Below are 27832 nucleotides of genomic sequence, written 5' to 3'. Positions count from 1 at the left end.
TTTTGGTGAAGAAGAACCTTATTACCACCACTAAGGCTGAAGGCCTAGGAAGGAAGTTATGTTTTCACCGCCGTTGATTTGTTTGTGTGTTTGTTTGTTGGTTTGTCCGTTTGGAGGAATACTCCAAAAGTCTGCGTTGGATTTGAATGACATTTTTTGGAGGGGTGGGGTGTGACGATCCGGATCATGATCTGGCTTTGGGATTTTTTTTAATAACTTCACTCAGCCTGTGCATTAACACCACAGGCTTTAAGACATGCACAGTGTAACTGATGAAACTTGCCTTGGCGGAGGTCTGCGCTCTCCGATTGCACTTCTAGTTTTAAGTCTTATTTTGATACAAAGATTTGTTATGTAGCAGGAATGTAGCACAAAGTGAAAGCAGTGCTCTGTTGATTTAATTTGAGGCAAAAAGTTTAGGTACAATTTCTTTTTATATTTTGCTTCTAGGAGACGCACTGTGAATAAGGACCAGTCTTATTTTGCTACATTAAGTAGAATGTAGCACAACATGGAAGTGAAAACTGTTTATTTATTTATTTTGTCCCAGAAATCAATGAATAATCATGATAAATAATCATAATCTCAATATTGATCCAAATAATGGTGATTATCATTTTGGCCATAATCGTGCAGCCCTAATCCCTACTCATCTGTCAGCTCCCCCCTCCTGGTCTTCCACCTGCCATGGATGCTAACATGAGCATCGATCTCTGGTTGTCACCCGGTTCACCTCACTGTATACACTGCTGATTTATTACTTTTGTGATAACAATGTCACTTGAATAGGGTCAACATTATAAAGGACTATTTTTTGTTCTTATGGACTGACCTGTGAGTCGATGACAAAGATTAGCGCTCCGGTGCCTCGGAAGATCATTTCGTAGTCAAAGGTGGGGTCGAAGAAGTCGATCTGGCCGGGGAAGTCCCAGATCTGGAAGCTGACGAAGGAGCTGCTGGAGACGTCCTCTCTGCAGATCTTATTGGTGCTCTCCAGGAACAGGGTCTCATTAGGTGACATTTTATGGAAAACCACCTTCTGGATGGAGGACTTCCCACTCCTCCTCAGGCCCATCAACAGGATACGAGGTTTGACCTCTCCATTCAGAGAATCACTGAAGCCCAACACTACACAAAGAGAGCAGAGGCACTACGTTAGGTCTAAATTAGGCAACCACCCATAACAACAACACATGTTTAAAAACTAACTTAAATTGATAGCCAACAGATGGGTATTGTTGTGCTGGGCAGCTTTTAGGTTTGAGTTTGTGTGACTGTGGAGCAGGGGGTTGCTAAAAAAAGAGCATCCAAGCAAATATTTAAAGATGAAGTTTAATATTCAACACTTTTGCTAAAAAAATAACTACATCATGTAGCTCTAAATATTCCCAGCCCAGTCGCAGAGCAGTTTCAGAAATAGTCACAAAATTGAATGTATTGATTTGTGTATATAGACAGAAATTTCCCTTTTTTTTCCCTGATGATCAGCACGACATTTTTGACCAGTTTGTATGTAATCCACGTAATTGTGAACCCGGAAGTATGATGTGCAGGGAACGCTAAGCAGGGAGGAGGTCGGGGTGCATCACATGTTGCTGGACATTCATAGGAAAACAAACAAAAAGTACGTTGTTGTAAGTCGTTCTGAGTGTCACGAAAAAAAAGGGAAATTCTATGAACACGAATCAAATTGATTAAATTCTTTGACTAGTTCACAAACTGTCGTGAGACTGTGTTGATATTCCACATATACAGTAGTACTAAAAACTAGTGTACCAAAATACTCTTCCCCCTATAAATGAACATGGATGGAGTGCATTGGAGTTTCCTATCCCCCAAGCAGATGTACTAGTACTACAGTAAGACAAATGTGTGTGTGTGTGTGTGTGTGTGTGTGTGTGTGTGTCACATTCTTGCTTTGACACGGTGTCCTTGAATGCTCCATGTTGAGGAATGTCAAGTCCATTCTAACAAAAAGACTTTCTGCTGTAAAAGACTGAGGAGGTCACTCACATACTCTGTAAGCCATCAAATGATGAACCTTCAGTCAACGTACAGTGAACAAGTCAATAACTCAGTGTTTGGTAAAACAATAGCTCCCATTGTGTCTCAACTCCAGCTGACTCCCTCTCAATACAAGTACACTATTCTCATTGTATTCCAGTGTGGACATAAAGAACTGCAGATTTGAAGGCCCTTGAGTTTACAGCTATTTAAATACACATATGATAAAAAGCCACTCATGTCAATGCACCCCTCTCTGCCACTTCCTGACTGGAAGTCAGGTTGACTGCTTTGGGCGCGCCCATCTGCACCTCTGAAGCAGTCAACCTAGGGGGAAGTCTATGGCTGTGACAGAAAATGTCTGTAACTTTCCGACACCAACAATCCAACATTCACACTTTATGCAGCGATGTGTCTCATGAGAGGACGTGAACAAGTAAGCAGGATTTGAACTTTCTGCTTAAGCCCCCTTTTTTTCATTCTTGACACACTTTTTTCTGTCACTTTTAGTATGTTTAAATGAGTGCAACACTTTGACTGTAAAGACTGTCTGACAATATGCAGTGTTATGCCCATATTTAAACAATATCACGTTTTACCCCTCTCATTTAAAGCAGGTCTATCACCTCACCTTTGAGTGTGGCTGTTTGATACTATTAACCAGTGACTCAAAGTGGGACGAGACCATTTGCGCCAATAAAATAAGCATATTGTGTCCATTACTCCCACCCATGTTAGCTTTGGGCCAATAGAAACTCTGATATGATTGTGACACATCAGGTCAATCTGTCATGAATCAGTCACGTCACTCAGGGTGCAACGAGCGTGTGTTTCTGTTTATCACTATCAAACAGGTCTGAGGTATCTAGGTTGAAAGTTTTAGAATACAAATTGTTCCCACTGGCATTAAGAGTACTAATGGTTGTAAGCATATGCTTAATCTGTGTTACGATTACATGTATGAGGGGGTGCTTGGAAAATGTTCTCCCCTCTAAGGTTGTCCCTGGCCTCAAAAATTGAGAACAACTGCTATAAGCACTCTTGATTACCGCCATGTTCCGACAACATGTCAACCTAACATTCAGTCACATCTGGAATTGGTCCAGTAAAATCACAGTCTGACCTGCCACTAACACCCCAACTGAAGCTACTGGGGGTTAAGGGCCCTGCTCAGTGGTGGCACCAAACCGGCAACCCACTTCTCTAACCTCCAGGCCACCACTGCTGATACTCTGTCTCACAGAAAGCCAAGCCAGCACCAGCTTCTGTACACAGTCCCAATGACTTACTGGAAAATTGTTCACCCTGCTCAAAAAGATACAGATGCACCAATAGTCATCTGAAAGGGCTGTCAGTCCATTCGAATAGTTAATCACAATTAATCGCATGATTGTCCATAGTTAATCGCGATTAATTGGAAATGAATTGCACATTTTTTATCTGTTCAAAATGTACCTTAAAAGGAGATTTGTCAATTATTGAATACTCTTATCAACATGGGAGTGTGCAAATATGCTTGCTTTCTCAATTTTCAAAACTGAAATTTGAGTTCCTGTTTAAGTTTTGACCAAATTGTTGCTGAATCAAAAAGGCTTACAGTTGCTGGTGTACAATTTATTATTTTAATAATAAATAACTTCAGTAAATTTATATCTGTAGACAGACACTCCTACTCACATATAGGCTCACACACATTCCTATTTTACCGACACGTGGGACTCACGTCCCGTTTGTGCGTGGTCTGTAACATTAGAGCAACCCCCTTACGTGACGTAACCACTTACATGGTGACGTCCACCTCGGGCTTCCTCTTGCTCCTCCTCCACACACAGACACTCCCATTCACACCTAGACACACACCCATACACACACACACACACACACACACACACACACATTCTCTTGCTTTTGTGTTTTGCTTATCTCCTAAATGTAAAGTAGTGTTTAAATACTGGCATTTGGAGTGAACAATCTTTTGAGACTTAACGTTTTGGTTATCCCTGATTCCAGGGTGGTGCCCCGTTCATTATTAATGTTTATTGATAATTCTTATTAATAATAATTATTCTATGAATTATTAGCTAATAACCAAACCTGTTCCCTACACCAAATCCCTACATATCTATGTATTTATTTGTTACATTTTGTTCTGCAAAGTTAGGAAAGTAATGTTTAAGTCGAGCCTGATGTTGCCTTACACATAAAAGAATGATCCAGTCACTTCCACACAGTGAGGCATACAGCTGATTAATTAAACACTGGTATCAGATCGGTACTCGGTATCAGTCGATACCCAAAGCCCAGGTATCGCTATCGGGGCTGAAAAAGTCGGATCGTTGCATCCCTACTATTTAGCCTCGTTCGCGGCAAGCTAGTATGACATATACCAATACCAATGGATTCCTTAGGTTTTCTAGTTTCATATGATACCAGTATCTTCACTTCACTTCACCAAATCAGGGATTACCATCTCCCTCCATATACAGCCCGAGGTTATCATGTGTCTTAAGTTTAGGGCTGCCCCCCGCAAAACATGATTTGAAATCCCAGAGTCAACTCTCATTTTGTCAGTTGAATCAAAGAGTACAGAAGCAAAGAGACGAAACTCCTGCTGCTGCCATTTTGGACTGAAAATGCCTATTATATTTATCATATTTTATTGTTCAACACTGGACATTTCGGTAGAGACATTAACATTATGACAATACAATAGAAATTATTTAGTTTTACTTTTGTACACCACTTTGTAGGAGGACGTTTTACTGGCGTCCGGTAGTCACTTTCAGTTCAAAATGGCGGAAGCGTAGCTCTGCTGCTGGGCGCTGATGTTGCAATGGATTGAACACCTGACTTTCACTTCTTAACAATATACATTCTTTGATATATACCGCCCACAGCTTGAGAACTACCTTTGCAAAGGTGCACCATATTTTTCTCGCAAGCCAATAAGAGCAGACTGGGCCTTTTCAGGAGGGGGTCTTAAAGAGACAGGCGCTAAAACGGAGCGTTTCAGACAGAGGGTGAATACAGAGATATTCAGGCAGACAGGATGAGAAAAACAATGGCTTCGTCCGAAATCGCATATTATGCACTATATACTCAATATGTGGACTATTGTTCAACATACTTTTGTGTGAATAAACAGTAGTATTGTGTCCTTTTGGACAAACTGAGCAGCAATTTACGTCGTCACTTCCTGAGAGCCTCCTCGTCGGTTGAAGATGTGTAACCATGGTAACCTGTGCCAACCTCATGTGACCAAAACGACTGTTTGTGAGAATTGAAGTCTGAATTAATTTAAAATATATATTACGCCGAGCAAAGAGAAATCTTTTACTTACAGTTAAATTGAAGCGTTATTTAAGTTGCAGAGCTGTCCGTCCATGTCCGATATGAACGTAGTCATCACTACTACATTGCGTTCTGGGATATTTATGCCACCGTAGTGTCCAGCGTTGCATACTGTAATATTTCTCCAGAAATAGAATGCATTCCGCATGCTATTGGTTTCATACTAAGGTTTCAGACATGTTAAAATATCTCACATACTGTTTCAGCGTACTAAAATAGCATGTTAGTGTGGAATTTCGGACACAACCAATGTGTTTTTTAAACATTAAAGCATGTAAACATGTTCTAGTCAAACCCCAAAATAACAGTATTAACTTGAAAATGAGCATTTGTCCCCTTTAAACTGCTGCTGTTATAACCTTGGACATGAGAAATAATTGCTCCCAACATGTGAATTACTATTCGTTAGCTTACAGTGTTTTACCCCACAGAAATAAAATAGCTCTAACCATATAGTTTGGATATCAAAATCCATAAGTACAACACAGGCTTTTATGTACCACATATCCAACAGCCTGTAGCTTAGAGAGAGTTGACACACAGCTAGCTTCAACTCAATAAGCAGGAACCATAACTCTGCAAGAATCCCAACTACCTAATGTTGCAGCTGTCATCTCTGAAATGACGCCCACTAACAGTTAAGTTACAAAATGACGAAGAGGGAAATGTTATTTTACAGAGTAGAGAAAGTAGCTTCAGTGAGCTAACCCAGGACCGGGCTAGCTCAAGTTAGGAGCAGTAAGGTTACACTGAGCAGAGCCGAGGTCTCCCCCCCTGTTCTCCCCCCGGCTCCCTGCCTGTCTGTGACCTTCCTAAAGCTAACGCTAAATATCCGCCTACCTCCGTCCTCACAGCCCAGCTCGGTGTCTGAAAACGCCTCCAGGTCATCTTCGTCGTCGTAATATCCCAATGCCGCGTCCTCCTCCTCCTCCTCCTCCTCCTCGCTCGGCGCTGAAACCCTCTCACTTGTCATGCTGACTTCTTCTCCTCCTTGTCTGTCGTCTTGTTTGGGGGTTTGGATTTAAGCAGCTTGTGATGTCCAACTTTCCCACATTGTCACCTGATACTTGAGAGCCATGCTTGTGAACTTTGCCCCCCACTGCCTCCAGTCCGGCTCACTGCAGCAGCACTGAGGGCTCCGGCTATTTCTGTTGGCTTTATGGATGAGATAAAAGCAAGTGGCCTGCCATGGCAACATGTAATGAGAAAATAGGTCTCAAATTAATAGATTTATATTCAAATAAATACAAGAGAACCAGACAGGCTTTTAAACAGTTTGCTAGGTTACCAAAAATAATGATATAAGAGATAGTTCAATAACACTCTGAATGAAAATAGGGGAGAGAGGGGCAACTTGTCACAGGGTACAAGCCGATGGATGTATTATAGGGACTGTTTGTAAGAATCAGAAATGTTTTGTTAACAGTGACACCTGTGGCCGTTAACTCAACAAAAGTCAGCGTCCTGTTGCTCGTGCGCGCGCTTGTGCTCGCTCTACATAGACATGAACGAGCATCGGTCAAAACAGTGAGGCGACACACGTCAGCTAAAAGCACAATATCACTCTATATTTCAGCTGCTTGGCAGTAATGTTAGCTGACCAGACGAAGGTCTCTCCATGAATCAATGCTGATACTGTGTTGTCCTGCATCAGACTCCCGTCTTCTGCAGTGTGTAGTGTCCACGCATGCACGTGAGAGGTGGAGCAAGAGAGCGAGTGAGAACGAGCACGGTGTGTGAGTGAAGGCAGGCAGGCGGAGGCCCCGTTCATTCCTATGAAAGTTGCTCAGTGGAGCAAGAAGCCTAAATGGCTCCACTTCCGCCTGGAAAAGTACTCGGATCTTGGGCACATGCGCAGTAGCGCCCGCTCGTTCACATGACTCCATCACGGGCTCCCAACGTCACGCCGTCATCACGGCTTGGCGCTCCAGCCTCGGTCTGGGTCTCATTCACATGAACGGAGGAACTTGATTAGTGAGTTTTACAACTTTTAGGACCTGATGATTTAAATAAGGACTATTAGAGTGTTCATACTGGGGAGTTGATTCACCTCAAAATAAATTATTGGTTAAGTTACAGACGTCTCTTTCCCAATGTACGTCTTATGGGAAAAAGTATTTTTGGGCTCAATGGCATCACGTGACGGACACAGAAGTTGTAGTACCGCCGTTAAATATTTTTTTATCCAGTTTGAGTTGCTCCACGAGTCACACATACTGTATGATGTTTATCAATTTAAAAGATATTTTTAGAAGTCAGGAAAGTCTCAATTTGTAGTAAAACTGTTGAAGTATCATAAATACGTGATTAGAAAGACGACACATCCTAAAGTGTGGTAGTGACATCTCTCTCTCTGAAGCTACGATGTCTGTGTGTTTCCTGCTGGGATGAACCCACACCAGCAGCGGGTCTGATCCTTCTTTCTCTTCCTGACTGATAAAAAGACCAGGAGTCACTGATAAAACACATCAGGTCAGATAACGTTCATCTGTTCCTGGTCATAGCTACGTTAGCTAGCTAGCTGTTGGTGACGTATATTGTCTCAGACAAGAGATGTAGTTCAATGAGCAGTTTCACACTAAACTAAATGTTACTACGACAAACATATTTTTCAACCTTAAAAAAAAATGGTAACACTTAATAATAACCATCATTTATAAATGGTAAATTGATAGTTAGTTAAACTTAGTTAATAGTTATTTTACTTTTAACCAACAAAACAATTAAATGAAATGATAATCAATTTTTTTTTTTACTAATTCTAATCTTATAATTGCTGTTATTTTATCTTTAGTTTGTGTATTATGAAATAATTAGTTTATAAATTGTATCATAGCTGATAAAAGATGATAACATTGCCTGAAGTGGTGCTTAAACTTGATTAAATTGTTTCCACATTTTTTGCAGTAAATTATTTGACCATGTTTTGCACGAGATTTTAATTAAACGGACTTGTCCTCAGATCAATGACTGCCAGTGCTATTGGATATTTAAAGCAGCAGTAGGCGAGATTGGAGCAAATATGATTAAAAAAGTTATTTTTATAAAAAAAGTTGGCTAAATCATGACAGTAGTGCATGAAACAGGTAACCTGAAAAAAATCATGTTCCTCTGTGTCCTCCGGTGCTCCTAACGGCATCTGCAAGATTTCACAGACCGGAGGAAAACAAGTAGTAAGAGCTGATCTGAGGTCTGCTGTCCAGCTGCTGTCTATGAGAACCGGCTGTCAATCACTCACGAACTCCGACCAAACGGTCAAACTAGGCAGCGCTGATCAAATATGAATCAATATTCTGTTACTGTAATGTCTATTTCTCTCCTCAGATGTTCTCAGAATCATTTTGTAGTGCACGGTTTAGCTGTAAAATGAGAAAGTTTGTGACCCGGCAGCCATTGTAAAATCAGGAACGCCAAGTTCCGGTCACATGACCGGAGCACAGCCTCTCTCTCTGAAATGACCTGTGATTGGCCAAAGTCTCCCGTCACAGGCTAGATTTTTTTAAAGCCTGAAAACAGAGCCATGAGGAGGAGCAGAAGTCTAGTTTTCTCTCAGAACACTTAAATTACAATATGCTGAAAGGTAATTATGGAATTTTTGCCCAATGATGCCAAAAATATACTGCCTACTGAAGCTTTAATGACTGTTTTTAATTGTATTTTAATGTACTTTTATAATGTAAGTCACTTTGAATTGCCTTGTTGCTGAAATGTGAAGAATATTCAAAACACACGTAGGACCTGAACACAGCCAGCGTCATCTAATCTTTAAAGTTACAGGTCCAGTGTGTAGCATTTAGGGGGATCTATTGGCATAAATGTAATTACCGTTAAATGTAATGTAAATATTTATTAGTATGTTTTATTTAGTGTATAATCCCCTTAAAATAAGAATTGTGTTTTCGTTACCTCAGAATGAGCTGTTTATATCTACATAGGGAGCGGGTCCTCTTTACAGAGCCATGTTTCTACAATAGCCCAGAATGGACAAACCACTGTGTTAACTGTTCCTGCTTGGGCAATATTCGATAACGTTATTCGCTTGGGAAACCAGACAAGGGGAACCTCTGTTGGTCTTGAGGAACTGCAGCATTGATTTCTGCACAAACTGCAACTTCCACTGAACATTCACTGATATTCTTAGAGCTGAACTAACTCTTCTGCACGGCTGCACACATTCCATGCCACTCTGTCTCTCTTGCTTCACCACTCACTTCCCACATACACACAAATTCTACACCAGGGGTCTCCAACATGTCGCTCGTGAGCGACCAGTAGCTCGCCACCAGTAGCCCGTTTCTGAGTCGCTCGCCAAACGTACTGATTTGGCCAAAATGTAGTATGTAGTATGTAGTATGTAGTATGTAGTATGCGAACAAAAGCAAAATCTACAGTATGCCAAAAATACCTGGATATCGTACTGATTTGGAAAAAATCTCCAGTATGCATCGGACCAGTCTACTTCGCCTACTCTATCCCACAATGCAAAGCGCTGGACCGCTACAAGCTACGTTTCAACAACAGCAGCCAAAAGCTGCTTGTTTTTTACAGTTTTCGTAGCTATTTCATCACGAAATTCACTTCTGAAAGTGTGTGAGGCGAGAAATCAACTGTGTAGATTTTTAATATTGGCAGTTTTACGAAGTTAGATGGCGAATCGAACATTTGCTCCACCATTGTCGGAGTTTAGAAGCTCCACAAAATGCCGTGACAGCTAGCTAGCGCCTGCCGGGGTCGCTGCCAGCCAGCCGGGTAGTCACGCTCACAGACCGCTATGAGCTGGCTGGAGCTCTCTAGAGACCGGTCTGTAGACGAGAGGCTTTTATTTCCTTGTTGATGGATAGTTTGTTTAAATATCACAACACAGATGTCCATTATAAATTAACAGGAACCTGTGATCATCTGCCTTTATGGAGTTGAAAAGCTGACAAATCACCCACGGACATAGCTCCCTGGAGAGCCGGCCACAGAGCAGCAGAGTGGAGAAGGAATAGGAGAGAGACGAGGAGAGAGGAGAAGAGAGAGAAGAGGAGAGAGAAGAGGAGAGGGAAGAGGAGAGGGAAGAGGAGAGGGAAGAGGAGAGAGAAGAGGAGAGAGAAGAGGAGAGGGAAGAGGAGAGAGAAGAGGAGAGGGGAGAGGAGAGGGAAGAGGAGAGGGAATAGGAAGGAGAAGAGGAGAGGAGAGGGAAGAGGAGAGGGAAAGAGCAGCCTCTGACAGGGCAGAGAGATTCCTGCTAAGACAACATTACCCTTTTTAATATGACTAATATCTGGAGGGAGATCAGTCTTCTGTTTAGTAGCTGGAACTGAAAAAGCAGTTTGAGTAACGTAAATGTTGTGGATGAATATTTGATATTTCCCGTCTCCTCTCGTTGATGATCCTGTTTGTCTCACTTCACTATGAGCTGTTAGAATAAATAGTTTAAACCTGCAGTATCTTATAAAGTAAACTAACAACATAAACAACAAAGTCAAAGTTGTATTGTTCGATAATAATAACGAGTTTGTTTTTTTATCCAGTGCTTTAAGAGTTGGTTTAAAGGCTAAAGCCTGGTCTAGCATACTGCAAAATACATCGCTTTAACTGTCACATACTGCATATTACTGAGGAACGCAGTATACAGTATATACTGTATACTACTGATGAACGGAGTATACAGTATGTACTGCATACTGCGTATTACGTTCGTCAGTAGTATGTAGTAGGCGGTTTCGAATACAGCCAAACTGATTATTTGCCATTGGCAATTAAACGAGTTACGCTGCTGCCAAGTTTGGTTACATCAGTGACGCCGTAACATTAGTGTGATGGAATTTTCCATCAATTCCTCTCTTATTGGTAGAAAGGTCAGAGTGTTTGTCAGGGTGTCCCTCTGTTGACATTCTTGGGTTGGAGTCCTGTCTAGAGGAGCCACCATTATCTGTACAGCTGTGCCTGTAGTGGAGACCGTAGAGCCAGTCGCTAGGGCAACCAGGGTCAGAGATGCCAGAGGAACGGAGTAAGTCAAAACATGATAAGGGGTAAGACACTGAGCACCAGGGAGGAAGGACAGAGTTGTGAGGCCTTCATGCAGAGAGCATCTATTGTGGAGACCTGACAATTCTCCTTGATCAAGCTTCAATAAACCTTCTTTTGTAAGACATCATCAGCTGCGGACCTCTTCCTCCCAAAGATAACTTGAGAGGAATTGATGGAAAATTCCATCACAACCCCTCCTTTTTGATCGACAGATCAACACTAATTACCCCTCCCAGTGTGACATATCAATTTAACAATTGAGCACCAGGGAGAAGTCAAGGCTGATCCACCCCACGCAGTAGTGACTAATTTAAACAGTCAAAATCCAAAAACAGTTACATATCATGATTATTAAAAAAACTCACCCTTAACTCTAGCAATGACCTACGAGTTCTGTATTCAAGCCAATTAAGGCCTCCTAAGGAAAATTACCTGCAGACCTCCCAAACCCCATAAAGGTCTAGAGAGCTCTTTTGACAGAGGTCGCAGGTCACATGCATCTACTGACAACTGGCCAAAAACTCCGCCTCGGTTTCACAGGAGATGGAGCAAAAAGACCAGATGCGCTATCTACTCTATCTGGAAAGGACAAAGGTAAAACCTCAGATCACAAAAGAGGGAAAATCCATATTGTCACATCCGTACAAACCGATCATCTTCAGGGTGAGTTAGGGTGATTTACCTGATTATGTTTCAAATATAACCAAACACACTTGATTAAATGACATCACACGTTACATTTTAAACTTAATATAAAATCAATCTTCCTTCTTATACAAGGAAACAGGATAGATAATAGAATTAGAAATACATGGCACAAAATTTAAGTAAAGAAGTAATTTACAAATCATAAATCATAAATCATTGTTTCTCTTTTTCTTTTTTTTTTTTCTTTCTTTTGAGATAGAGGTACACAGAGGTACACAGAGGTACCCGGAAGCAGGATGCAATTTCACCCTCCTTTCAGACACCATCAATGAAGCTCGGACACCTCCTCCTCAAATCCTTCAGTCTTTTCCTCAATTTTTCCTAAATCAATCATGCAGAATATCAGTTCATTTTACAGAGAATACACTTTTACTATTAATCCCTACAGCCTTTAATATCAGGATACATTGATTCTTATAAAATTCACCAACTAAAATTGAAAACCCTTAAACAATTAAACCTTGAGAGAGTAACCGATTCAACTCATTCTCCGTGTTTTCTGTCATCCATGTGATGAGTGTAATGTGTATGCCATATCTTTATTGAAAATGTGAGTGTGTGTACTGAGGTGTGTGGCTTAATGTGATGTGTGTGTAATGAAATATAAGTATGTGTGTGTGATTACATGTAATATTGCTTTGATTTTAACCCACAGAATCATAGGGATCAATAATGAATAACATTGATTATATTAGAGTAATCTGGCAAAATCAAACCTCAATCAAACACAAACATGAAAAATAAAAATGATCACATCTGGAGAAATGTGGGATTACATGTCACATGTTTCCCTCTCCTCTTCTCCCTCCTCTTCTTCCTCCTCCTCCTCCAGACTAAGGTCTTCTAACCCCAACCTCTGAACCCAATCTTGAAACTCCGCATTACCAAAAGGCCCGGTCTCTACCTGATGGAGTGCCAGGCCTCCCACACTTACACGGACCTGGGGAGCCTGTAACACGGTGCTAGCAGTTTTCTGGACCAGAGCTCTGATTATTGCCCCCAAACATGTGAAAAGGAGAAGGAGAAGAAGAATGGCCATGTTTGAGTGGTCTCTGTGGCGTTTTTCCTTCATTTAGTTTTGCACGTATGGTATAAATAGATTCAAAATATGTTGTTGGTGGGAGGAGATAGTTATATTCTTGCATCTCTTCAATCCGGACCGTGTTGTCACAGCCCTCTACGTGACCTTTGGCATCTTGATAGCTCACGTCCCAGTCGTAACAAACTGGGTGGAGCTTGAGCTGTTGCTCTGGCTCTTTTCATGGTTGCAAGCACTTGGTTGCTCGTTGTTTTACCGAGCTCAAGGCTCAGCTCGGCACCTGGAACATGAGAGCCCTCATGCTCCGATTTCCTTGAATCAGGTTGCTCGGTCCCCTGACCGAACCCACTCAGCAGTGCAAGGAGAAGGAGTGACCATCCTGTCACTTGCCACGTCCCTGCGTGCCCTCTCCCGTAGCACGAGGTGCTGCTCTGCACCTTGTAGCATGAACCCATTCTGCTTTGCCCTCGACCTTCACCGCTGTTTTGGTCACCAACAGCACCTATTATGGGCCTTTCACCTGGGAGACAAACAGAGAGCACACCTTGTCCAAGGACTTAATTAGTATTTTGATCACCAACTTTGAAAAGGGTGAATTGGCTCCACCGAGGGTTTTGGGAGCCGTTCTGCCACCTGTAAGTGATACCTTTTTAAAACTTTGGTTAGTGCTTTAACATAATCAACCAGGGATTCCTCAGTCCAAAGCGGCAAAGTTTTGTGTGGTGTCAGCGGGGGACTTGACCCTGTTGACATTGCTCTTTATTCCCATTGGCAACCCCAAATATTGGGATGACATCTTTTAGAAGACACTTTACGAGTGTTCTAGCGTCCTCTTTCCTTGTTGCGAATGCCTCAGTCCACTTTGAGAACTGATCGGTGATCACCAACAAGTATTTGAAACTTTGTGAATTTGGCATATGTACAAAATCAATCTGCATATTTACAAAAGGGCCCGATGGTGGCGGTAGATGGTCATGTTTTATCGAACTGTTCTTTCTCCTAGTTTGTTGGCATGTCATGCATCCGTCTACTAGTGTTTGTGAGACCTGTGTGATGCCTGGCGCAAACCACTGTGAACAAATTACCTCATTTATCCCTCCTTTTCCTACATGTGCAGGCCCATGTACTACATGTGCCAACACATATAGGAGAGAACGAGGACATACAGGTCGACCATCGGGGTGGAGCCACAAGCCTGACTCCTGATCAGGTGCACAACCTTTACTCCTCCAAATGTTACCTTCCCTAGCATCAGCGCGATTTTGTAGAACCACGACATCATTGAAGGAAGGTACTGGAATTGGATTAGCAAGTTGTGTTGAAGTACATTGGAGTACCATGAAGGAAGAGGAAAGCGCTGCTTGTTTGGCTGCAATGTCAGCCCGCGCATTTCCTCTGGAGACAGGATCATCACCGTTAGTGTGCGCATCGCATTTAATGATTGCAAGTTGTTTTGGGAGTAGAATCGCATCCAAGAGATCATTTATCAACGCATGATGCTGGAGCAGCTTGCCGGAAGATGAGATGAAACCACGGAGTTTCCAGAGCTGTCCGAAATCGTGCGCAGCGCCAAATGCGTATGCCGAATCAGTGTATATTGTTGCAACTTTACCTTCAGAGAGTTTACAGGCTCTGTGCAACGCATAAATTTCAGCCGCCTGCGATGACATGTGAGGCGGTAGCGCTCGCGCTTCAACCACTTCCCATTCATTCACTATGGCATAACCATTCTGATGGTCTGCTCGCAGATCCATCAGTGTAGAAAATTACATCTGAATTTGGGATTGGTGTCTGCTGGAGGTCTGGCATTGGGGATGAACATGTTGCAATCATGGTATCGCAATCATGATCATCGTCGGTCTCGATCAGTGGGAGGAGAGTGGCTGGATTTAGCGGTGCGGAGCGTTTCACCGTAATATGTGGACTGGACAGAATGATAGCCTCATAACCTGAGCGTCGTGCTGCTGTCATGTGTTGTGTTGATGCGGTGTTCAAAATGTGTAAAACGGCATGCGGAACGTGGACTACACAGTCATGAGCCAGTACTATGGGGGCTGATTTTTCAATCATCATCGCAACTGAGGCCACAGCTCTCAAACAACCTGGCATGCCCAACACCATGGGTCCCAATCGAGCCGAATAGTACGCGACAGGACGGTAACGCGAACCATGTTTCTGTACCAGGATACCTGTAGCAAAACCCTCCTTTTCGTGCACGTGTAGATGGAACGGCAAGTTGTAGTCCGGCAGGCCCAGTGCTGGGGCCTGTAATAACGCATGTTTCAGGTCTTGGAAAGCTTTTAACATAACTTCAGTCCATTCCACAATAGATGGAGCCGTTTGCAATGTAACGGCTCGCAACACAGAGTCCAAAGCTGCATACTCAAAAATCCAGTGCCTGCAATAATTTGCCATCTCCAGGAACGAATGCATTTCTTTCTTAGTCCTCGGGGGATGCATATCCACCAACAGTCTCACTCTTTCTGGCGACAACAGCCGCTGGCCGTTCTTCAACACATGACCCAGATACGTGACCTCAGGCAGGCAGAATTGCAGTTTGGTGAGTGATGCCCTGTGGCCACACTCTGCCAGTCTTTTGAACAGCAAAATGGAGTCAGAACGACACGCGTCTAATGTTGGGGACGCCACCAAGAGGTCGTCTGCATATTGAAGAAGGCTTGATCCTCCTGGCAGATCGAGATCGTCCAGATCCCGTTTTACCGCTGCCGCGTACACGCTCGGGGACTGGGAATATCCCTGTACTAGCCTTCGCCAGGTCAGCTGTCGACCTCTAAAAGTAAACGCAAACAGATACTGGCTGTCTGGATGCAGTGGAATGGAAAAGAAAGCTGAACATAGATCAATGACTGTGTAATACCCATAGTGGTGATATAATGTGTGTTTGGTTCACAAGAATGTTCAGCCGCTCTAACAGCCGAGATAGTGGCTCCACTGTCCACCAAAATTTCAACTGTGTTACCATTTACTTCAATTGGTAATGTGGGATTGTTGGATAGTCTAATTGTGGTTGCTTGGATGGGAAAATATTGTTTGCGTTCAATCGGAAAATTTAGTTTGTGTTCTGATCCTGTTTCCCCATGGCCTCCCTATGTCTGACTATAGTAGGCATGTTGAGGCCCACTGTTATTATCATGAGGTGGAGGAGGAGGAGGAGACGGAAACATCTGATTGGTGTTTGTGGGCCCTTGGGGCCTCCACATCAATTCGGGTGCCCCCGGATTAGGCATTCCGTATCGTGCAGGTGTGGCTGGACACTCTCTTGCCCAGTGTCCGGCTTTGCCGCAGATATAACAAGTATTCCCTCTCTGTCTGTTTTTATTCCTAGGAGGAAACCGCCCCCATCCCTGTTGTTTTTTTCCTGTAAATTGCACCATTTGTTTAGCCGCACATGCATTATTTTCCAAATTGAAAACTTGGCTGCAGTCGAGCCCCATTATCTTATTTACAGTTGTTGCCCAATCTTTGGTCTGCCAGTCTTGGAGAGAGAGTTTGTATGCCGATGAAATGTGTGGTTTCACATTTTGCAGGAAAGTTTGAATGGCGTGGTGTGTGTGGTGGTGCGTGGTCTTCTCGCCTGAACCCTGCGTTGTTATCCCAAACATCAATAAATCGTTGCAAGAAATCAGAGAGGGTTTCTTTTGGTTGTTGTACACAGTGAATTACTTTGGAGAATTAATTTTTACTGCGCGCACACTTCATTATTGCCTGCCTCGCCTCCACCTCCAGCCAATCTTTTACTGTTTTATTAGCTGGCCATTGCCCATCTTCTAGTGCCTGCGGGAATTCAAATTCTGCTTTACATAGGCCCCATTCGGAGCCATATGTGAAGCTCACCAATTGCTGCACGTCAGGTACCAGGCAAGTATAGATCTCACATTGTTGTGCTAACCATGTGAGATATGCATCAGGGCGAGATATTGGGCTTGGGGATTCTTTAATCATTTCTCTGATCTCTGTGGGGGACCATGGTCGACAAACAGCTGTTTGTCCAATCATTATCTTTGGTGCATTAAATGGGCTAGCTGAATTAGCCAGCCCCCTACCTCTCCCCCTGCATCTAGACGCAAATCCTGCAGCTTGTGGGTGTGTGTGTGTGTCTGCATCTGTTGCTATCTCAGTTGAGAGCTGCTCTGCTGGTTGGTGTGTGTTATTCTCTCTCTGTGTGTGTGTGTTCGTCCGCCCCGCCCCCCTGGGTGAATCTGTGAAATCTGAGTCAGTCTCTCCCTGACTCTCGAGCTGTGAGGGCACGGGCGGTCTCTGTACTATCGTACTCTGTCTGACTTCTCTGTTTAAGTCTTCGTTTTGCGCTAGTAGTTCCTTCCTGCGTATTTCCCTATCTTCCAGCCTCTTTCTTTCCCTTTCGGCCTTTATTATACCTTCCTCTACTGCGATAGCTGTTGCTAAATCCCTTTCTGCTCTAATTATTCTTTCCTCTTTCTCTTTTTTAGCTTTCCCTAGTTCTTTTCCCGCTCTTAGCCTCTCATCTTCTGCTACGCGTTTTTCTGCAGCTTCCCTGATCATTTTACTCTTCTCTCCCTGATCCAAATCTGCAGCTGACTCTCCTACGGTGTCCACCCTTTCTGTTGATGTATCTTCTGTGGTGATGCAGTTGAAGATGTTTGAAGAGAAACTCCGCCGACACTGTCTTAGTTGTATAACAAATTTATTACAATAAGTTCAGTATTGTAAACAAGTAACAAGTTACTTGGAGAGCCTCCAGCCGAATAATGAGAGAACTCTCCCGAACGTATACAGACAGCTCCTTAAATACCGAGCTTGTTCTGGTCAAACCCTTAGTTTCCTCATATGGTTTTAGGAGAGGGACAAATAAAAATAGAAACACCTCTCTTTTGCCGCCATATGTCTCTTCAACTCTGACCCGGGCCTCCCAGGACCCTGCTGACTTAGCATTTGGTATATCTTTACCATGACCAGTTGTCTCTTCAACTCTGACCCAGCTCTAAATCAGGAAGGCCCAAACAACAACTAACATTCCAATATACTCTCCTAATACAAACCATCTATATAAATATGCTGCATCTAACAGCAGACACCTCATATTCCCCCCTTCGGGACTAGTTAAAGTCCCGATAAACCGAATATGAACAAACGTGTACAATGGTGTCAAAAATGATAATTCCTCCAACATAATCTTAACAATACAGCAATATTTAATAGAGTGTGAAAGTGAAAAACCTGTCTGGCAGCTATCTCTCCTGAAGTGTCCCTCAAACAATTTAGACAGGAAAATTCTTTCACGGCCCCTCTGCCGTACTCAGTCTTCATAATAATATAATGTTAAGCAAATACATATGGAAACCTCAGCAAATAAATTCAAAACAATGTCCACTTTTAGGCTGGTCGACCCATCGTACCTTCCAATGGACCTGTCCCTGCCTATCCCCAATGTCCCTAAGGACCGAAAAAGCAAGAAAAAAAAACTGAGGTCCCGACATATTAGCCCCATAATGCATCGAATCAAACATGATAAATTGCACAAATTATCATGCAAAAATAACATTTCGTACATACAATACATATATGTTATTTCATTTTTCCATCATCATTTTTCATTTTTTATTCATTTTATATTTTCTAAACACCGGAACTTATCAGCTTGTAGTTCCTCTGCAACGTCGATTCCCAATGTAGTAGTGACGACATGTTTACTCTGAACATTTTCACAATGTCCTTGTTCAGAGTCTTTCATCCATTTTGATTGTCGTTATTATACTTTCTGAATCCCTTTAACAGCTTGGGATCCTTGAATCATCAACCGCCCTCATAGCGGTCCTCCCCCAATGTTGTTCTTAAGGGAAAAAGAAAACACCAACCAGTATCTTTTGTAGAAATAACATACAATTCAAATCATTGAATACACTTCTAAAATAAATGTTAAAACTATAAGTATGTTAAATGTGGTTAATATGGACAAATTTTAAGAATCCGATTTTTCAAAACTCCATTCATTTTTTCACATATTCCTTGACTTTGCGGGTGATAGACTGCACCAAGACGCTGTTTAATTCCTAATTTTTGCAAAATCAATTTCACTGTCTTGTCAACGAACTCTTTCCCATTGTCTGAGGATATCCGATCTGGAAGCCCCCACCTGCTTATGACCTCTCTACACAAAAACTTGGCAACTGACTGAGCGTCCTTCCGCTTGTTTGGACAAGCTTCAGGCCATCTTGAAAATCAATCTACCACAACCAACATGTACCTCTTCCCTTCAACTGGTTTGATCATATCAACATAGTCCACAACTAGCTCACGCATAGGACCCCTTGGAGTCGGAATGTGACCAGGTGGAACTATCACACCCCTCCGAACATTATTTTTCAGGCAGATTATACACCTGCCAATAACATAATCAATCTGTTCAAGCAGACACGGTGCCCAAAAACCATATTCCTTTGTAATCTTTCTCTTAACTTCCCCCCTTGCAACATGAGCTAACCCATGTGCCTCCTGAATCATTAGACCTAACAGGTCTGGAGGAGCTATTATCAGCCCCTCATGATTTCTCCAAAGACCTGTAGAATCCTGGGTGGCACCTCTGTCTTTCCACAACTGTTTATCAATCTCAGACGCAGCATCATGCATTAAAATCACATCCCTAAGTGTGATTCTATCTTCCAAATCCACTTCATGAGTAACCAACAAAACTTTACCCACTCTATCTGCTCCTGTAACTGCTTTTGCTGCTTCGTCAGCTGCTTTATTACCTTGTGTGACTCTTGACAAATCCGCTCTATGTGCTGCACACTTAGTTATCGCTATCTCCTTAGGCTTCATCATAGCATGCAACAACTTCATTATTTGAGCGTGATGTTGTATTGGAGAACCATCGGTTTTCTTAAACCCTCGGCCCTTCCACACTGATCCAAACAGATGACACACATTGTGAGCATAAGCAGAATCTGTATAAATTGTCACTCGCTTACCTTCTGCTAACAAACATGCTTCAGTTAGCCCCACAAGTTCTGCAAGCTGTGCAGATGCAGGCTGCGGTATTACTTCAGCCTTTTCTACAACAAAACCCTTTGCTTGAGCTTTTACAATAGCATATCCCGCACTCAACTTATCTCCCACACGATAACAAGATCCATCCGTCCAATACTCCAAATCTGCCTCACGCAATGGGAGGGTTTGCAAGTCTGATCTAAGCCTTGAATATTTCTCTGCTTCTTGAACACAATCATGCGGTTCACCATCCTCTGGAGTTGGCAAATTTTCAGCTGGATTCACTGTGGCACATCTTGCTAAGGTAACATCTTCTTGCTCTAGAAGCCTATGATAGTCTCTAAGCCTTGGCATGGTCAATGTATATTTACCATAGTTCAAAAGATTTCTGAGACTATGATGAGTAAGGATTGTCACCGGATACCCCATTGTGACAGATGATGCCTTATCATACATCAAAGAAACTCCTACCATTGCTCTATAGCACAGTGGCAACCCCATTTCTATTTCTGAATATGCAGTGGAATAATAAGAAACAGGCTGAGGACTTGTCCCCGTACCTGTTGGCTGACAAAGCACTGCACATGCATATTTACCTCCCATTGAAGTGGACACATACAACAGAAAGTTCTTAGAATAGTCTGGAAGCGCTAATGCTGGAGCTTCCTGTAACCTTTGCTTGACTGTTTCAAAAGCCAAAAGGCCTTCCTGTGTCCAAGAAAGATTACAATGAAGTTTAGCATTCCCCATATCTTTAATCATAGCCCTCAAAGGCCCTGTTAAACTAGCATAATCCTCTATCCATGCTGAGGAATAGCCAGCAATGCCAAGAAATGTCATCATCTCCCTAACTGTTCTGGGCTTTGGAGCCTTACGAATAGCATCAATCTGATTATCTGAAATGCTCCTGTGTCCTTGTGTTATTGTTTGACCCAAATAAACTACTTTCTCCCTACAATACTGCAACTTCTTCTGAGAAGCCTTGTGTCCCTTCTCAGCCAATATCTGTAACAGTTTAATTGAGTCCTTATGACATGTTTCTTCATCTGATGAACAAATGATAATGTCATCCACATATTGAATAACAGTGCTCGTTAATATTTGATCCAGTCCCGCCAAATCATCTTTCAACACTTTATTAAAAATGTGCGGGCTATGTTTGAACCCTTGTGGCAATCTCTCATACTCATAGGATTCTCCATTATACGTGAACCCAAACAAACTCTGACTTTCCACGCTGAGCGGAACACTGAAAAATGCACCACATAAATCTAGCACCGTAAAAATGTCGCATCAGGTGGTACTTGGGCTAACAAAGTGTGCGGATCTGGCACTTCTGCTGGATAATCCGCTACTACTTCATTCACTGCCCTCAAATCATGTACCAGGCGATAAGAGTCATCTGTCTTCTTCAGAGGTAATAGCGGTGTGTTACTCTGAGGATTTTGCGTTATCTTCAACACACCTGCTTTCAAAAGTCCTTCAATTTGTGGTTTGATCCCTTGAATTGCTTCTTCCTTTAGTGGATACTGATTCTTCCAAGGAGGTTTGACTCCTGGTCTGAGATCAACTTTCACTGGCTGGGCTGCCTTCACCAGTCCAATATCAGCACTATGTTGAGACCACAAACATTCTGGAACCTGTCGCATCATCTCTTCTTCCTTAGAGTCCGAATCCATCTTAGCACTGTAAATTGACTCATGTGTCATCCTCACAGTTTGTGGCTGTCCTTCTCCTTGAGCAGAAATCATAATTTTAATGAACCGTTGGTCTTCACTTCTCCAGATGGCAAGATTCTCTTTTATTGGAGCAAAAATAGCTCCCTCCGCTTCTGCCATCATGTCTCCTATATGCTTCTGTTCATACTCCTCAGAAATCAACAGAGTTACATGTGGCACACTCTTCTCAATTTCAAATTCTTTATCCAAATATTCATTTCTGTTTATCTTCATAGCTGCTCCTTGCGGTCCCAAAGTTATGCAGCCAGAGCTAAGTTGAACTTGCTTTGGTTGACAGCTCAACCATTTATATGAGTTTGATTGGACAGCATCTTTGAAGTATTTGAGTGTGCAATGATATGGATACTCCGGTGTTCTTGCATCAGGCATGTTTGCAACAATGAACTTCTCCCACAACTTAGCTGGCTCCAAAAGATCTGCACTGAGATTTCCAATCCAAAATACTGAAGAAGCTTCAGTCTCCACTGCCACCAATGCTTGGTAACCCATATCACTTGGTTCTTCCACCAGACAGCCGTCTGGCGTGCATTTTATCACACAATTTAATCTACACAAAGCATCTCTTCTTCCTGATCCTCAATCCTCCTTTTGTTTCCAGTTGTTTTGTTTTCTTCTTACTTTTTGAACTTGGATTCATCTTTATTGTAGTTTCAGCTTGTCCAAATTCAATTATCCGATCCTCCTCATCCATAATCTGATATTTACCCTCTTGACTAATCACTGGGAGCTGAGGATAAAGTTCCTGGAATTCCACATTCTTCTCATAAGGTGGAGGTTTCCTCACTGGGTTCGTATGTGAGAAAGATGAATTAACTTCAGCCATTAGTTTCTCTGTTTCTTTGGCCATTTTTCCCATTCTTTCCATGCTTTCTTCTTTTTTTTCTCCTTCGCAGCCTTTGTCCACTTCTGTCCCTCAGTTTCAAACAACTGGAGTATCGCAAGTTCTGTTTGTCTCTTTTCTTTACGTTTCTCTCCCTTCTTCCCTCTTTTTTGTTCCGCTTTATATGTAGATACAAGCACCTGCAGTTTTTTTAATTACATCAGGATTAAAGGTCCCTTTCACTGGCCAGGGTTGATCTATCTCTGTCCAACGGCGGTACCATTTTGCTGAGATCCGTGGGATCTCTTTTATTAATGGATTATTGTTTTGAACGACATCAAGAGGCGTGATTACTTTTGAAGTTTTATCGTCCTTTTTTGACATTTTAGCTACTTTATATTGCTTTTTATACATTCAACTAATTAATCAATCAATCAATCAATCAAGTAATCAGTCAATATAAGTGAGGTTAATCACTTAAACCAAAATCACTTAAGATTATTAATTTATTTTATTTATTTGTTCAACTTATTTGTGAATCACTATTTTTGCCACAGTCAACCGACCAAAGAAATTAATTTGCCAACTTTAAAGGACCCCAGAGGATCTATTAATATGATAAGAAATCACAATACCAAACCACACAATGTCAATCTAACCCCCAAAGGTCAATCAGATTACGATTACAATGTCCCAGAATGTCAGAAAATCCAACCAAATATGAATTCCCTAAAATCAAACACTTTCCCCAAGGACCAACTATCACTGGCTGCTATTATTTGCAACAAAACAAACATCCAAACTCACAACTATTCACCTCAAATTCTCAAAACAATCTCAAATTGAATCCACAACATAGTTCAGCTCAGAATAAACCAATCCACAACAGAATATTAAACTCACCAATTGTACTCCATTAATTAATTAAATGTCTTAACTAGTCAGTCTGTTGCCAAGCTTCTTTTGAAATAGCACATATAGACAGAATGTGCTGTTCCCCACTTCAAATTGAAAATGTAAGCAATAGATGTCAACTTCCAATGATCCTAAATGCTTATACAAACATATTTTCAAACAGCAGGTATAGAAAGAGTTCGTGAACAAAAACAGTACTGGCCTTGTGCAGAGGTTTGTCTGGGTAGGAGTCTGACGTCGCCGAATTGGTCCGCGTGACACACTGTTCAGGCTCCACCCGTCTCTCCGTGTCTCCCCCACAAATGCAAGGAACAAAGGAAAAAACAAAATCAGATCTTTCTCTTCACAATTTAGTTCAATAATATTTTGCAACCCTCTTTTTTTTCTTTTTTCTTCTGCCAGCACTTTGGGTTATTTATAACAAATATTTTGCACTTTTAAGCACCAAGCATTATTCCATATCATTCATCATCACCATAAAAACTCTCAATGCACTCCACACTTCTCAAATCCTTCACCATCATAACTCACTCAGCACTCTTCATTCCTCTCTATCATATTTATCTATTACACAGAGTTTATATACTAATCTCTCCACTTCTCCTTATTTATCTTAAATAAGTCTTTTTCGGAAGCTCATAGCAAATTATTTAAATCTTGTAGAAATGTCCTTAAAAAGGCTCATAAACTTTATTTATCAAATTAAATGTCTTCCGAAAAAGTTCATCAATCTTAAATCAAACTTATAAAATCTTCTCTAATCTTTTCCTATCTCCCTTTCCGGGGCTTATATTTTAACTCTTATTTTTAATATCCTCCAATGAGGCTTATAGAGTTTTAACAATTTAAAACGTCCCCGAAAAAGTTTATAAACCATAAACTTAATCCTAACGCATAATCTAAACACAACACTGGAATAGTAACCATCTTTCTAAAACAAAGTATTCGTGTTCTAAGCACACACACCCATAGAGACACACAATTTCAGCCTGCAGTGCTGACGTCTCTCTCAACAGAGAGACAGAGAGAGGAGAGGGAGGAGAGGGAGGAGGGAATCCCTCTTCAGCCTGCCAATATACTTAACTTTAATTTCGAAAATACTAAATATAACAAAACCAAAACCAAAATTACAATCAACAATCTATTCTAAAGTCGACTCATTCATACTGTCCTATTTAAGCATGCTTTTGCCGCTTCCTTATTCCTTTTTATTCCTTATATCTAAATTTTTGCTACCTTTGAAGTGTAGAATATCTGACAAAACGGCATCAGTCGTGGCTCGTCAGCTCACGCCAGAGAGGGCGTCTATCTACAAATATTTTCCTCTACACTTCCAGTTATTTGCTTATAACCGACCTGAACTCACCTGATGTAATATTCAGGTTTTAGGCCCGTACTAAACCGCCTCTCAGAGGGCTTTAATCCAAATCTGCGGCTTCCTTTAATCCTTATTCCTGGTTATACACCTGGTACCAGGTTTTTCCTTAAATTCCACTTATTCAACTTTCACGCAGCGGTTAATTTACACATGTCTTATGGTTTAAGAAGTTTATGAGCTCTCTTCTTCATTAACCCTGCATAGTTTTTTTTTAACTCACTTAACGTTACTCATTGCTAGGCTCCTTGCCTTTACCCTTTACACAACATTACCCTTCTACTTTTTATTCTTAACTCTTATTCTACCATCACTCCCCCCTACTGCGTTGCCCACAACGCAGTAAAACAATGGAGAATAAGACAAATTTAAACGGAACTTCACCCGCAAACATCAACACAGCATGACAAATATTCACCCACACAGAATCATTTCGGTGTGGCCGAAAACCAACACAGCCAGGGACAGCACTAGTCAGACCTCATCCCCCCCAAACAGCGTAACGGTGTAGGCTCACCCTGGATGAGAGGAGGAAAGCAGGGCTGCATCCAGCTGCGCCGCAGCCACAAACACGTCCGGAATTCGTGACGCCAAGTTCTGATGTATCTTCTGTGGTGATGCAGTTGAAGATGTTTGAAGAGAAACTCCGCCGACACTGTCTTAGTTGTATAACAAATTTATTACAATAAGTTCAGTATTGTAAACAAGTAACAAGTTACTTGGAGAGCCTCCAGCCGAATAATGAGAGAACTCTCCCGAACATATACAGACAGCTCCTTAAATACCGAGCTTGTTCTGGTCAAACCCTTAGTTTCCTCATATGGTTTTAGGAGAGGGACAAATAAAAATAGAAACACCTCTCTTTTGCCGCCATATGTCTCTTCAACTCTGACCCGGGCCTCCCAGGACCCTGCTGACTTAGCATTTGGTATATCTTTACCATGACCAGTTGTCTCTTCAACTCTGACCCAGCTCTAAATCAGGAAGGCCCAAACAACAACTAACATTCCAATATACTCTCCCAATACAAACCATCTATATAAATATGCTGCATCTAACAGCAGACACCTCACTGTCTCTCCTCCTATGTCTCTCATCTCCCGCTCTCTTTCTAACACAGCCGCTAGCTGGATGAGAAAATCACCCTCCTCTTGAGCTCGGGCAAAATTAGCAACGTCCGACACTGTTTCGCTATTTTTGCTGGCTGATTTGGGGTACATAGGGAGCACATATTGTGTTTTTAAATGCGTTGGCAGTGGCACACCTACTTCTGTAAATATTGTTAACAGGAAATGGGTTTGTGGACATTTACCCTGTTTCTTTGCCCAGCTAAAAATCAAGGCCTTAGCACGGGCCTCTAAATCCCTATGCCTCTGTTTGATTCTTACTATTTCAGCTGCTTTGGTCTGCAATGTGACTTCTAGCAATGGCATGTGGCGTGTTGCAATAAATGGTACACATTCATCCACCATTTTTCTTAATTCATCTGAACCCCATTCACAGCCATTCTCACTCACTCTCTCACTACAGATTTGAAGAGCGGTGACTTTCTTTCATACCAGCGCACACTTTCTCATAAATGCAAAATCCCAGTCTGGATTTCCAATGCCCATTTATCTCAGTCAGCCGTAGTTTCTCCGTCTCAAGTGAGCCTCCATGCGGCCATTCACCATCCGTTCAATCACACATCAATACTGTGAACGGTACTACATATTTCCATCCGGTCTGTCTGCCCACTATTCCAGCGGGACTAGAGGGCACATACATCATCTCAAAGTGTGTGTTTGCATTTTCTGAGGTTATGTCTAAAACCAATCTTGATAGGCTGTTGCTACAGGCCTCCGGGAACTGATACTCATTATCTGAATGACTTATGTGAACTAATTGACAGAGCTGCAGATGTGAATGGTGAAATTTTCATATTAGGGGACATGAATATTGACTGGCTTGCAAGTCAATGCCCGATGAAAAAGAAGATGGTGTCACTAGTCAGTGCTTGTAATCTATCACAGATGATTTCTCAACCGACCAGAGTCTTTACTAACAGTGCTGGTCATACATCTGCCACTTGCATCGACCATATTTACACAAATGCTCCTGAGCGCTGCACTAAACCAGTCTCTCTACCTGTAGGGTTCAGTGACCATAACATTATAGCTATTACCAGGAGAACCAAAATTCCTAAATGTGGTGTCAAAATTATTAATAAGAGAATGTATAAGAAATTCATCTCGGAACGTTTTTTGGAGGATGTCAGGAATGTAAACTGGGCCGATGTGCCTGAGGCTTCTTTACATATTTTTATGAACATCTTTATGAGGATTGTCGACAACCATGCTCCCATGAAGAAGTATACTGCCAAATCCAGACCAGCTCCATGGTTGAATGAGTCTTTAAAAGACCTTATGAAACAGAGAGACAAAGCCAAATCCACATTAGCAAAGTCAGGATCTGTGGAAGACAGACTAAAATATTGTCAATTGAGAAACCGAGTGACAAAACAGAATAAAAGCATGAAAAAGGAATATTATAAAAATAAAATAAATGCAGTGAAACTAGATGGTAAAGAACTCTGGAGAACCTTAAATGAAATAATGGGGAGAAATAAAACTGGGAGCCCTTCTTTTGTTCAGTCGGATGGCAGGTTTTTGACTAAACCATTTGACATAGCCAATTATTTTAATGATTACTTTGTGAATAAGGTCGATGCACTAAGGAAGAATATGAGCAGCATGGATTCCAATACTTTCAAACTTATAAGTAACAATATAATGATTAACAAAAGTTGTTCATTTCAGTTTAACAGTGTGGATGAGAGTGAAGTAAGGAAGTTGTTAAAAGCCCTTCCTGATTATGGCTCCGTAGGCACTGATATGCTG

At 41.8% G+C, this 27832-nt stretch overlaps 2 protein-coding genes across 3 annotated transcripts in view; both read right to left on the bottom strand.

Annotated features, from left to right (window-relative positions):
- Positions 1 to 6836, bottom strand: part of rragd (ras-related GTP binding D) — a 48150-nt gene extending 41314 nt beyond the window's left edge. Inside the window, exons 1-2 of one of the 2 annotated variants that reach the window (XM_037746618.1) lie at positions 6196 to 6836; positions 833 to 1128 (exon numbers count right to left, since the gene is read on the bottom strand). In XM_037746618.1, coding sequence (XP_037602546.1) covers positions 833 to 1128; positions 6196 to 6328 — 429 coding nt within the window. In that variant the 5' untranslated portion in view covers positions 6329 to 6836. The remainder of the gene's footprint in view (positions 1 to 832; positions 1129 to 6195) is intronic. The other variant, XM_037746617.1, reaches the window with a different exon arrangement.
- A 9169-nt stretch (positions 6837 to 16005) lies between these two features.
- LOC119474805 lies at positions 16006 to 26946 on the bottom strand. Its single transcript, XM_037747081.1, has 2 exons — positions 26022 to 26946; positions 16006 to 17714 (listed from the first exon to the last, which is right to left on the bottom strand). The coding sequence occupies exons 1-2, from the start codon at positions 26423 to 26425 to the stop codon at positions 16811 to 16813; spliced, it is 1308 nt and encodes a 435-aa protein (XP_037603009.1). The 5' UTR covers positions 26426 to 26946; the 3' UTR covers positions 16006 to 16810.
- Between the last annotated feature and the right edge of the window lie 886 nt (positions 26947 to 27832).

Source organism: Sebastes umbrosus, chromosome 16 (genome assembly GCF_015220745.1).
Source record: "Sebastes umbrosus isolate fSebUmb1 chromosome 16, fSebUmb1.pri, whole genome shotgun sequence".
Classification (NCBI taxonomy): domain Eukaryota; kingdom Metazoa; phylum Chordata; class Actinopteri; order Perciformes; family Sebastidae; genus Sebastes; species Sebastes umbrosus.
Note: the sequence above shows the minus strand (reverse complement) of the source record. Positions and strands in the feature narration are given on the sequence as shown.

Coding starts and splice junctions, on each gene's coding strand:
- LOC119474805 (XM_037747081.1), bottom strand. CDS start 26,425: ATGGTGGATGAATGTGTACCATTTATTGCAACACGCCACATGCCATTG. Junction 17,715..26,021: donor ATAGGAGGAGAGACAGTGAG/GTGTCTGCTGTT, acceptor ATCAACAGAAAG/GGTGGACACCGTAGGAGAGT.